The sequence below is a fragment of the Danio aesculapii genome, chromosome 20 (assembly GCF_903798145.1).
Source record: "Danio aesculapii chromosome 20, fDanAes4.1, whole genome shotgun sequence".
Classification (NCBI taxonomy): domain Eukaryota; kingdom Metazoa; phylum Chordata; class Actinopteri; order Cypriniformes; family Danionidae; genus Danio; species Danio aesculapii.
The window spans coordinates 48,525,903-48,540,309 of NC_079454.1; the positions used below are offsets into that span (position 1 = coordinate 48,525,903).

General features: G+C 36.3%; 1 protein-coding gene across 1 annotated transcript in view; it reads right to left on the reverse strand.

Annotated features, from left to right (window-relative positions):
• Window positions 1-14,407, reverse strand: part of gareml (GRB2 associated, regulator of MAPK1-like) — a 39,148-nt gene that overhangs the window by 7,305 nt on the left and 17,436 nt on the right. Inside the window, exon 4 of the mRNA XM_056480720.1 lies at window positions 11,166-12,290. Coding sequence (XP_056336695.1) covers window positions 11,166-12,290 — 1,125 coding nt within the window. The remainder of the gene's footprint in view (window positions 1-11,165; window positions 12,291-14,407) is intronic.

A 14,407-nucleotide genomic window follows, 5' to 3' on the forward strand; every position in this document is an offset into this window, starting at 1 on the left:
TTTCTGGCTTTCATATGGAGTTTTACAGAGTAAAACAGCAGATTAAAGTGTGCTTGCATAAATACACTTACTATGTTTACTATGATCTGAGCGGCTTATTTAGATTTTCTCAGACATATCAAGTGCACAAAGGTCTCTCTCACACACTCACACACTATAAATAACTCCACAAACTACGCTTTTTTGCACTGCAACTGATGAGCAACAGCTAAAATTACAAATCGGACTTCTTCCAACCAACCAAATCAAAACCAACAAAAATAAAGAATACGCAATAGTATGGTGTCATGGCTTTGCAATCAAAAAATGTGCTTATAATGGAAGCTAATGGGGCAAAAACAGCCACCAACATAATGAAAGTGTAGTCAATTTGCCCAGAGTGTATTGTTGAGTTTTTGAAAAAATTTCAAAGTATTTTCCCAAAATATGCGTCAAAATAAGATTTGTCAGCATAAATCATTTAATTAGCTGAAACACAGAGAAAGTTTTGGCTAAATTAAGACTCAAAATCTCCCCAGAGTGGACGAACACATCCTCAACAGCACTCAAGGCTTAAACAACACTTTTTATGTCAGTAATATTGTGCATTTTGCAAGTATGTTGTGTCAGCATTGTTATGTGTTTCACTTCCAATACTTACGGTTAGTTTTAAACACTATGAAACCCATAACAATGCTGACAAAACATACTTGCAAAATGCAGTTTCATGATTAAAGTTTGAACAGAGCCAGAAATGTTATATTGACAATTAAAATACAAAACAAATACAATTCTAACTAAAAAGTCTTATTAAAACTAAGATCTAGTATCATGTAGCAATGAATCTCATGCTGTTGAGGTAATTAGTTGTGTGGATGCTGATGTAATTATCTGCTAAAAATACACAGCTGAAGGCAATATTACATTATTAATACAATTAATTTAAATTCTTTATCAAATATTTTCCAAGTGTTGTTTAACCCTTGTGAACTTGTCAAATTTATTTTCAAATTTCAAATTTTTGTTATGTAGGGCATAAAACATCCACTGAATCAAACTGCTGTTAAAATGCATCAGATTAATATATTTTTTCCATTTTGTTTTGCATAAATCTGTTAATCAACCTCAGTCCTGATCAAAACTACTAAATGTTTTTAAACATGACAGGATTTTAACTCTTTAATTGCCAAATTCATAAATTATGTCACTGACTTTGTGGGAAAAAAACACACAAAATGACGTATTTTCAATATAAATATATTTATAGTAGGTAGTTTAATGGATTTTTTTTACCTTTTATCACAGTCTTGGACATGTAAACGATTAGTAACAACATTGGCTTTGATGCATTGTTAGGTTTTGTGCAGCATAAGATTTTTATTTTTTCTCCTTAATTTACTGTTGGTGGCTGTTTTTGCCTCATTGACTTCCATTATAACCAAATTTTTTGATTGCAAAGCAATGACATCATATAATCAAGCATGTTTGATTGTTGGTGTTTTTCCATGTTGGGAAGAGGTCAAATTTGTAATTTTTAACTGTTGATCATCAGTTGGCACCATTAAACTTTTAGATAGGCCTGTGCAAAAAACCTTAGTTTCTGGATTTTATATGGAGTATAATGGCAAATTAAAGTGTGTGTATTTGTGCTTGTAGGTGTGTGAGAGTGTGAGAGAGACCTTTGCGCACTAACCTTGATGTGTCGGAGAAAATCAAAATATGCACATCAGCTCTCAGAACTTAACTAATTAAACCTAAGTTAAATTAACCTAGTTACACCTCTAAATTACTCTTTAAGGTGAATCTATTATCTTGCAAAGTAGCAAGTAAAATATTATGTACTGTCATCATGGTAATTAGAAATTAGTTATAAAAACACTATGGTTACAAATGTGAAGGGATATATTCTCTCCATTAAACAGCACTTGGGAAATATTTAAAAAGATTCAAAGTACAGATCAGGGCTAAAAAAAAATGCCTTCAACAGTAAATGTAACTCGAATACATTTTCTAATTCAAAAACATTTATATTGCAAAACAAAAATAGTTTTTATAAATCAATATATTGTGCGTTTTGTGAAAAACATTATAGTTTTAATATTATTTAAAATAACAATTGTAGAAATATTTTAACATTCAAAAAAACTTCAAAACACAAAATCTGCAAAACATGTATTTTGAAATCAGTATTTATCAGTATTTATATATTCATAGCTAATACAACCTGTATATAATGTTGATAGTACATCCATCTGTAAATATTACCATAGTTTTTCTATAACTGCACTTTATAACTTATACCTGTATCCTGCACTTGCTGCTATTGCACTGCTGGTTAGACCTAAACTGCATTTCATTGCCTTGTACTTGTACATGTGTAATGACAATAAAATTGAATCTAATCTAATCTAATCTAATCTGTTTGTGCTTGACACAAACTGAAGCTGTTTTTAAAAAAGTGATTAAAATGCATTTTCTGCAGAGTTTAAAGCTTTTCTTAACTGCAGTTAATATGGAAATGTTGTCTTAATGATCATAACAATCATAAACTTCTTTAATAAGCATTATCGCTGTGTAGATTTCCTATGGGAGGAACAACTCTGGGATACAGTTCATTTCCTCCACAAAACACCAGGGACTGTTTGTGTGTGTGTGTGTGTGTGTGTGTGTGCATGTGTGCGTGTGTGTGTGTGTGTGCGCGCCTGGGAAGCTAAATTACAGGCCAGAACTGAATCCTCTGTGTGTGGGAGAAAGAGAGAGAGAGAAAAACGAAAGGCTGTAATTCTAGTCAACAGTGTCAAAAAGACTTAAATTCAAGCTCCACATCCTGATGAGACGAGGTGTTTGTTTCACTGTGTTTGTGCAAGATTTGTGAAAACATGTCAGTAATTCATAGCAGAATAATTGCTACATTAAAAACGACTTTACTGACTGTATTAATGGTATTAGAGGAAGTCTTCAAAAATATTTAAGTAGCTCCTTAAATAAACAGTGTCAGTTGATGATAAATGTGTTTATGAGTTATAAAATATATACAGGCACTAAAATGCTTTGAAACACAAGCTGTTTCCATCCAACAATGCAAATTAGAATTATGCGCAAAACTGGAATATCACATGAAACATTCGTGAATAAAGCACAGTTTCTATCCAATGTGGATATGAATGTGAACATCAGGCTAGTGATGTGACATGTGCCGAGGCTTCGAAGCATGTATCAAAAAAACGATACATCTCGCAGTGAAGCAGTGTGCCGGAGCTTGATTCGTTTTGCCATCATCACGTGATCAGTGACGTCAGAAGCTTCACTTTCGCCTTTACCCACGTGACTGCTTCGAATTTTGATTCAAAGGTTTAAACACCCCCATGGGTTAGTAAAGTGTATAGCGAGAGATTAGGCGTAGATTACATATGTTTCTACTGTTTCAAAGCACTGCACCGGTCCCACACACCAGTAATTAAACTAAAATACAATATTAATTATAGTAAAAAGCTTTTGAACCATACTAAAGTGTATTAGCGTATTTATTTACAACTATCTTTAAAGAAAACCTTAGTGCATTCGCCTCCCATGCAGGTTCGATCCCCGCATGGAACTAGTGGGTCAGTGAATGACTTGTTGGAATAAGATGAATGTAAATACTTTTGAATACCTTGGATTTTACAACAGTCATCTGTGGTGTAATGTAACATACCTTTATGTGTAAAAACTACAGTAATTGAGTTATTTTATATTACTGTTGTTGTATTACTACATGAATGAGTTGGTCAGTTGTGAACATTTGACATTATTGCAACAGAGTGCTTTCCCACACTTTAACCAGAAGAGGTCCTCATCGAGCTCGGATTTAGAAAGCTTCGAGTAACGAACCTTTTTCCAATACAATTGAGTCGAGCGCTTCACTGGTTCAGAAAGCTTCATTTAACCATCACTACATCAGGCTCTAATTTAACAATCTAGGCGCAAAGTCTAAAGAATTACAGGCATGTCCAAATCCACTTTTGCTATTTTAAGAATGGAAAAATACAGTTTGCACCCTGGCGCATGGTCTAACAGGGTTGAGCCTTTCTCTCTTAATGAGTTATGTGTGTGTTTTGAGCATAACAGGAATTAAACCAATCAGAGTCTCATCGGCCATTCCTTTTAAGAGTCAGTTGCTTCACGCTATGGCGCATTTGCTATTTACATGGCAGACTTAGCGGAAAAACTTAATGCATCACTAGCGAGAAAACAGTTTAACAGACCATCTGCAACAAACAAGCCTCCTCCCTTCGGCCTCTTTACTTTCTCTTTATTTTTCTTTTACTCTTTATTTTACTCCTTTCAATGAGTAAAGAAACAGTGTTGTACGCACTCCACTGAAGACATCCATTAGCCTACATATTTAATTTAGTTTATTAAGCACAAAGATTTGTTTCAAAACTATTTCTAAATTCAGTTTTAATTTCCAGCAAACAAATAAATGAACAATAGTAACGAAGTGTGGTCAAAAAAATACGTCTCCAAAACAGGTGGACAAATCTAAACTTACTTTTATTAAACAAATATAAATATGCATATAAATAATAATAATAATAATAACATTATACAAATGCAGATTGTCATGAATAAACTGAAAAAAAGCCCCCTGAGGTGAAGAAGGCGCGTGGAGGTAGTATTTTTTAATATTTATGTAGAAAATAATAATTATTGTAACATTTTAATCCTTTATATTAATTCATATGTGAAGATATTTGTGTATTACTGTACATCCTGTGTGTATTAAGCGTTTGGACCTGCATAGGGGCATAAATAACGCGCTCTGCCCTGGACTTTAGACCTGCTTTTAGTTGGTCAATGGCGTGGCCTATTTCAGTTTCTCAAAATAGCAATGTGCCAAGAATGCGCCTTAACACACCTCCTTTATCTCATGACCGGAACACCCCTGAGTCCACAAAGTGGCGCGAATTAATTTGCTATTAAAACAACGTGGCGCAAAATGTGAAAACTAGAGTTGCACTGGTCTGAAAATCATAATCAGAAAGAGCTATATTGCCAGGTATGTTCACACATATGAGGAATTTGTTTTCGTTTCTACAGTGCAACAGGATTACAGAGACAGGACAAAAAACAGATAATAAATATATTTAAAAAAATAGAAGTAACTAGTGAATGCAATTATACAAGTTGACAAGTGTATGTACAGGTATATTACTATATACAACGTTATATGTGCAGCTGTGCAAATTGGCATGTAAAGTGTGTGGTTAAATGAGTGTATATGTGTATAAAAAGTGTATAGCAAGTAGTGATCGCAACAAATTGTGCCATACACGTCTTGTGCCTTATTGCGCCGGGTGTATGATAGGGCCCAAAGTCTTTACTTCAAAATAAACTTGCACAAAAATATGTTAGGAAAAGCCATTGTGGGCCTTTTTTCTTGTATAATAAATGAACTGCGCCTGAGAAAATGTAATGAACACAGTGGCTTTTGGAGGTGTGAGATGCTGTTTGGGAGCACAGATGCTCAAGACAGTTCTAGAGGTAATAATATAATAATATTACTGATCCACTATGATATTGACTTTGGTTGAGGGATTTTAGAAAGATCAAAACAACCACATCGATTTAAAGACACAAAGCCAAGTCATGTAGTACCCCAGCACTAGTTGTACTGCACGCTGACATATAGCACCAATGTGCTCACAGCGACCCAAGTTCGATTCCTGGCTCGAGGTCCTTTGACGATCCCTCCCCTCTCTCTACTCCCAATGCTTTCCTGTCTGAATTATCTACTGTTCTGTCATAATAAAGATGAAAACCCCCTAAAAAAATTATTAGAAATTGTACCTTAACATCGTGGGAACATTGCATTTTGTTTGGAAATGAAAATCGGGTTGACGTTTAAACCCAATATCAGGCCAACGTCAATGTACAACTTCCTAAAATCAACCAAATATCAACGTCTAATGATGTTACAGCTTGACGTTGTGTGGACGTTACCACTATGATGTCTATCAGACGTTGGATTTGGAGTTAGATTGGACGTTGGATTCTTTGATGTCAATATAATAAGATGTTGGCTCGATGATGGATTTTGGTTACTTTCCAACATAACCTAAAATCAAACAAATATCAACGTTGTTTGATGTCATTATTGGATGTCAAAGTAACATTGTCCTTAGATGCTGGCGACCTAAATCTAACCTAATATTAACGTCTTATGATGTTGTGTGTCTGCTGTGGCACAAAGTCATATGGTTTGAACTAGACTTAATTTTTTATCAACATTTTTTTACATTTATGCACATCTTGACATTTCTATCAATGATTTTTTATTTGATATTCCAAAATATGCATACTATAAATAGGTGGATGGAAATATACTGTACCCAACGTCACAGTGTTTTTGCAGTGTACTGTACACATAACACAAAAACACACCTGAAAAGGCTTTGAGATGAGAGATAATGTGTGATTATCTTTCTGTGAGTGTGTGTTTTGTGTGTATGCTTGGTTCCAGTAAATGCATGCTCATTATTCCGCCTTTAAAAGCAACAGTATCAATAATTTAGTCTTTAGTCTGGTGCAGCAATGCTGTGTGATACTGTGTGAACCGAAATGCACGTATGACTCTTGAGTGTGTTTATGTGTGGGACGCAGCAAAAGGACTGAGGAAGACAAAGTGAATCTCTTGAGGCCAAAAAGAGTTACTAAACTTCAGTGCAGCCGAGCTCAGGGTCAGAAACCCGGAAATGCTAGTAAAGTGTCTGAATGAATCTCACAAAACTGGCCAAGAACATATCCTGAATTTTTCATCCTAAAAGCAATTAAACAATGAAAGAATTATATTTATTTACTTTATTATTTATTATACTTTCATATATACAGTTGAAGTCAGAATTATTAGCCCCCCTGTTTATTTTTTCCTCCAATTTCTGTTTAACAGAGAGAAGATTTTTTTCAACACATTTCTAAACATAATAGTTTTAATAACTCATTTCTAATCACTGATTTATTTTATCTTTGTCATGATGACAGTAAATAATATTTTACTAGATATATTCAAGATGCTAGTATTCAGCCTTAAGTGACATTTAAAGGCTTAACTAGGTTCATTCAGCAAGTTCTGTTCTGTAGACAATCAATAAAAAATATTGCTTAAGAGGGCTAAAAATATTAGCCTTAAATGGTTTGTAAAAATTAAAAAACTGCTTTTATTCTAGCCGAAATAAAACAAATAAGACATTCTCCAGAAGAAAAAATGTTATAGGAAATAATGTGAAAAATTGCTTCCTCTGTTAAACATCATTTGGGAAATAATTTGAAGAAGAAAAAGAAAAATTCACATGAGAGCAAATCTCTTTGACTTCAACTGTATATAACAATTTTTATAATTAATTATTATACGCATATTTTAGAGTCAATAAGTATTTTGTCAAAGTTATACGCATATTTTAGAGTCATTAAGTATTTTGTCAAAGTTATACGCATATTTTAGAGTCATTAAGTATTTTGTCAAAGTTATACGCATATTTTAGAGTCATTAAATATTTTGTCAAAGTTATACGCATATTTTAGAGTCATTAAATATTTTGTCAAAGTTATACGCATATTTTAGAGTCATTAAATATTTTGTCAAAGTTATACGCATATTTTAGAGTCATTAAGTATTTTGTCAAAGTTATACACATATTTTAGAGTCATTAAATATTTTGTCAAAGTTTATAATACATACAATTTTCCCAAAACTGTCATTGTCTTTAAGCAAAAAAAATTCACTGCATTATCCTCTTTGCAATGCCAAAATATAATATAGTTTTTAAATGTTATGTCATTATGTCAAAAAATGTTCCTATACGTATTATAATTTTAAATTATAAATATGTTTCCTGTGCACTTTATAATTGAATGCTGTGTAGTTTAATGGAAACACTGTAACTGTCCAAGCATTCATTCATTCATTTTCTTTTTTCGGCTTAGTCCCTTCTTTAATATATGTTTATTATTTACTATTATAATTTATAATATAAGTTTATTATAATATACATATGTTTTCCACAGCTCTTCCGGCTGCAACCCATCACTGGGAATCATCCATATACACTCATTCACACATACAATACGGGCAATTCAGCTTTCCCAATTCACCTGTACCACATGTGTTTGGACTTGTGGGGAAAACCAGAGCACCCGGAGGAAACCCACGCCAACTCGGGGAGAACATGCAAACTCCACACAGAAATGCCAACTGACCTAGCCGAGGCTCGAACCAGCAACCTTCTTGCTGTGAGGTGAACATGCTACCCACTGCGCCACCGCATCGCCCTAGTACTTAAAACTACTTACTGAAAGCAATATAAAAGCTACCCACTGCGCCACTGTGCTGCCCACTGTCTAAACATAGATTTTTTTTGTATTTGAGTATACTGGAGCAGCCAACACACCAACTGTAAAGAGAATTTTCTTATAAAGAAAACAACCTCTGAAACTAAAGAGTATTACCCAAAAAATTTACCTAAATAAATACAGAGTGTTACCCAAGCTCAGGCCATAAAAATAAGATTTTGATTATAATTACTTTTTAAAATGTAGTGAAAACAGGTTTCACTTACGTTATGCAAAACAAAAACAAAAAAATAATGTCAGTGTGAAATATGGTTCATATACAGTTAAAGCCTTAATTTTTAGCCCTCCTGAATTATTAGCCCCTGGTACATTTTTTTAGATTTTTAAGCAAATTTCTAAACATAATAGTTTTAACAACTCATTTCTAGGCCCACACGGAATCTGTGTGCGCAGACTTCTGCAGATTATTAGCCCAACATTAATTCTGTTTATTTACTTGAGTAAATGGTTGTAAATCTATATTTATTCAGTTTTTTAATTAATTTCAGTAATATTATTGACTAATATGAAAATGTTCATCTGATTTATGTACAATACAGTTTGTAAAGTAATATTTTCTGTCTTTTAGTAGAGATATTATATGAGAGATTTGCTTTGTTTACCAAATAAAGTGGATCTAATTGGATTTGCATTTTAAACATTTAATAAAAGTTAAAAAGGTATTACTTTTTATTTCATATATTAAAGTTTTAGTTATGATACTTCCAAAATAATTCCGCAGAAATCGCAGATTTTCACCAAAATTCTGCGCATAAATAGCAAAAGACGTCCTCAGATTCTGTCTGGCCCTACTCATTTCTAATAACTGGTTTATTTTATCTTTGCCATGATGACAGTAAATAATATTTGACTAGATATTTTTCAAGACACTTCTATAGAGCTTAAAGCGACATTTAAAGCCTTAACTAGGTTGATTAGGCAAGTTAGGGTAATTAGGCAAATCATTGTATAACAGTGGTTTGTTCTTGATGCTGTGTTCACACCAGACACGGCAAACGCGGATAAATCCCGCTATTCGAGCGTAAATAGACGCGTGAACATTTTGAGTTTACTCGATTCATTCGTGTGTCAAATTTACTTCACAACAGACGTGCATTCGCGTGATGGGTGGGGCTTCTGTCTGCCCGGTGACTCTAGCTTTGTCGCTAAATGGCTAAAATGGATTTTATTGAGATTATAGCTGTGTTTATGTGCTTTAGGAACACTGACAAACTGCGTCGATTCGTTTGGAGCCGTGTCTGAGTCCACTAAATCCTTTCAGAGGTGCACCCAGCACTGTGAGCTTATAAACTTCTCCAGAAACTTAAGCGGGTTGATGGAGGCTTTCAGCGGTGCTTCTGGCTGGACCAAGCCCAGTTTGATGAACTGTTGTCAGTGTCGGCAGGAGGATTTTCCCCTGGGACAACAAAAACAGGCGCTACGTCTTAATCACGCCACCACAAGAGCAAGCTCCTGATTGGCTAAATGTCCGCTAAAGTTTAGATTTTCGAACTCGAGCGATACGCATGTTAAGTGCGTCAATCCTGCAAAACGCTCAACTCACGCCTCTTCATTCTCGCGAATCGCGTCACTCGCGCCACCTCATTCACACGTTAAGAGCCGCAGGATGTCTATTCGTGTCGTTGCATTGACTTAACATAAAAATCACTCGTGCTTGACGCTTCTTCAGGGTCTGGTGTAAACACAGCATTAGACAATCAAAAAAGTGGCTTAAGGAGGCTAATATCCACTAGGGTTGGGTCAATAGACGATGGCCGATAGACATCACGATGCTGAGCCGGCATCATGATCCTCCGCCCCGCCCCAGTCGCAGCAGCAACCCGCTCGCGAAAAATACACATGCCCACGTTTACACTAATACAACTTAGTTTTAAAATGACATTTTAGAACAAAAATGATCCACGTTCAATCTGGCGTTTCACCTAGCATTTCTGAAAAGCCCTCCTTCCACGTCTATACTGCACATCACGTGACCACACACACACACACACACACACAAACTCTGTCATGTGCTGCAGTTTAGGCTATGTACTCACTATAGCGTCTCACTATAGTTGTTAAGCGTGATATTTAATTAATAATGTCCTATCTAACAACTCTTCGGTCTGTTGAATCTATCAGGTAATATGTCACAGCATCAATACACTGCCTCAATCTTTCGCTTTCACGCTTGTACTCTTGTAATTTTAGTGAACACTTCAGATACTGTTGGTTCAGTTACTGTTGGTTGTCCACCTTTTTTACCAACCAAGTTTGTTGACGCCATTATGACCACACAGATCGCTCTGCCTATTTATGCCAGAGTCCCGCAGAAAAAGTGATTGACAGGTGGTAATTTGTGTGTAACTTGTCTTTATTTATTTATGGTTTTGTTATGGGTAAAACAAAACCATGCGGGTCAGGTAGTGGAAACGGTAGGCTACAAATAATTTATTTGTTATGAATTAATTAATTATTCATAAATAATTCACCGCCACCTCGTAGACATCGTACGATGCCAAATTGGTCGACATCTCCCAACCCTAATATTGACAATATTGACCTTAAAATGTTTTTAAAAATTAAAATCTTATTTTATTCTAGCTGATATAAAACAAATAAGAAGAAAAAATATAGGAAATACTGTGAAAAATTCCTTGCTTTAAGCATCATTTGGAAAATATTTGAAGAAGAAAAAAAATTCACAGGAGGGCGAATTATTGTGACTTCAACTGTATGTTTATACGATAATTTAAAAAAAGCAGTATGATCCAAACAAAAATAATTTTTTATTGAAAATCTATTAAATATCTGCTTACAGCTTCAGATTTTGGTGGGACGGGGGGTGGGGTTGATACTCTTTGCACTCTTCCTGCGTCCATCTGCACCATAGCGATGTGGGTGGAGCCTACCGTTCCATCCAATGATGTAGTGGTAGAATGGAAAGATATGAGGTTATGCTCCGCCTTCACTGCGCTCTCAGATGTCACTCCAAAGCTTCCAGAAGTCTGATTGGTCCAGAGCTCCTCGTAAGGAATCTCCTGCGACTCTGTCGACCAATCAGGTGTGACGTACTCCCGCTCTTCCCCATCGCCGTCACTAGAGGGCAGAGTGTGCGAGTCGACGAGCGAGTCTCTGCAGCCGTGTGAGATTGTGTGTGTGTGCGTGACCGCTCCGCCTCCGTACACACACAGAGACAGTCTTTGCAGGGATGTCCCCAACTCGTCACGCCCGTAGCCCTGAACACACACCCGAATTCGCCTCGGACTGAGACATTCCTCTGAGAAATCAGTTTTGACTTCACGTACGGCACGCGAATAATCGTCCGCGTCGAAGCTTTCTTGGCAGCGCAGTGCGCACTGTAGCACCACCTGCTGGTAGGAAGCATCAGCACGCAAAAGACCTTCTGGAAGTGTAAACCGTGGCATGTCCGTTAATAACAGGAAGTGAGAAGGCATCACTTCCTCTTTGCGAAGTATGCAGCAGAGAACAACAGTTTTGCTGATGATGCTAAGGAGTTTATATCGATGGCCCTCGCGGATGGCGTGCAGGTCGTACGGATTTCGTGGAGGTCGTGACGGGACAGAAACGTTCACCGGTAGCCGCACACGTTCAATAATGCTGCGTACGGTGTGTTCGCCGCCCTGCATCTGAAGCTCCTGCGGCGAACGCGTGCAGAACCGACCGCGACACTGGAATGGCAAACTGACGCTCTCATTGGTCCGATGGTTCATGCATATTAAACAAGGCATTTTCGTGCGTGCGGGACGTCCCAGTGCTCCTCCTGCTTTGCCCAGTCGGCGCAGTAGCGTCGTCAGGCGGGATTTCTCACGAGTTGATTGGACACACAGCAGTTCCGCTTGGCCCATGAGAGTCAGTTCATCTCCCGCCTGCAGAGAGAAATTATACAACTCGCTGTCCTCCGTGAACTCCCCGGAAACCACCTATAGCGAGAGAAAGGAGGAGAGATAGATGTTTTAGCATTCATTCATTAATTCATTTTCCTTTGGTTTAGTTTGGGATTGGGTTTATCAGGGGTCACCACTGCAGAATGAACCACCAACTACTCTTGCATATGTTTATGCAGCAGATGTCCTTCCAGCTGCTGGGAAGCATACTAATACAGAATATCGATTCAGCATCGATATCGCAATATGCACACCCGCAATAGTCACATCACAAGATATGCAATGTTGAGTCTGAATTATAGTTCAAAACAAGCTACAGAATTGTATTTAATTACTGCATGTGTGGAGAATATATACAATTTATGCAAAAAATAAAAATGTTTTTTTTTTACTTGGAATTTTTGTCTGGTTTCTAGTCAAAATATCTTCATTTTAAAGCGAATACAAGATTATTTTACTCACCCCACTGGCAGATCATTTCACTTGTTTTAAGGAAAAACTCACTTATTTTTGACTTATTTCTTCTCAAGTTGAAAACAAAACAATATTTTTACTTGATCTAATAATTTTTTAGAAATTTGGACTAGAAATGAGACAAAACAAGGTAAGAAAAGCATGTTTTGCATTGTGATTTATTCAATTTCTGTACCTGAATACTGTTCGACTCTTCAGAAAAACCATCAAATAGAGCTATTCAAACTAAATTGTGAAACTATATTTATATTGCAATATTAATCACACAAAAATAAAATATCACAATATCAGATCGGGAAACTGGAGGACCCAATTTCGACAGTGCTAACCTCTGAGCCTCCGTGCCGCACATGTTTTAGCATTATACACAAAATACAATTTCAGTCGTTAAATTTGTTATGTTTTAGTGCGGCACGGTGGCTCAGTGGTTAGCACTGTCACCTCACAGCAAGAAGGTCGCTGATTTGAGTCCCGGCTGGGTCAGTTGGCGTTTCTGTGTGGAGTTTGCATGTTCTCTCCGTGTTGGCGAGGGTTTCCTCCAGATGCTCCAGTTTCTCCCACAGTCCAAAGACATGTGCTATAGGTGAATTGGGTAAACTAAATTGACCATAGTGAATGAATGTGTGTGTGAATGTGAGAGTGTATAAGTGTTTCCCAGTAATGGGCTGCAGCCGGGCCTCCGCTGTGTAAAACATATGCTGGAATAGTTGGCGGTTCATTCCACTGTGGCAACCCCTGATAAATAAGGGACTGAGCCGAAGGAAAATGAATGAATGTAAGGTAATGTTTTGACCTCAGTTCATGTACATGTTAGGCGATTTTCCCCTTCAACAATTTGAAGGCTTCTTATTAGGCATCGGCTGGTATAAGATTCTGACGGTATGATAACCTTGGATAAAAATATCACAGTTTCACTGTATCACGGTATTGTGATTACTGCTCTAAAATATATTCTTTTTAAATGTCTGTGGTAAAAAAAAAAAAAAATTCCCATTTAAACACATTATATTTTATTTTTTGAAACATTTTTAATATTTCGGAGCAGTAAACATGTCAGGCTAAATAATTCAAATGAATTATTGACTTCTGCTGTCTTCATTATTTTCAAAAACACAGATTTCTCTGTGTTTTCTCTGCTGAAGATACTGTTGTCTAAAAAAAAAAAGTAAATTAAAAATCTTACACATACCTTAGCAACGGAGTTACAGAAAATTTTGGCAGTTTTAAAACCTTGATTTTTCCAAAGCGCGGTGTACCATGAAAATGGTTATCGTCCCATGCCTACTTCTGATTGGGTATTAAGTTGTTACATGCAACTATACATTACCTTACAGAGAGCTTACAACCTACTTACTAGGTTCTGTCATGTTGTACAAACGAAGTAGGTGCATATTTAGTTACAAACTAGCTAGTAGTTACTAATCCCTTAGTGTGAACTTTATGTCCCAATTTAAGTTAGAACTTACAAGCAGTTGGTGCAACCCTACTCAGGGCATTCAACCACATGAATATTAACACAACAAAAGCAACCCAACTGAATGCCTTAGGAAGTGGTTTACTCCTGTATTTTGCCCACTTATAATCAGAAATATATTTACATTTAGTCATTTAGCAGACGCTTTTATCCAAAGCGACTTACAAATGAGGACAAGGAAGCAATTTACACAACTATAAGAGCA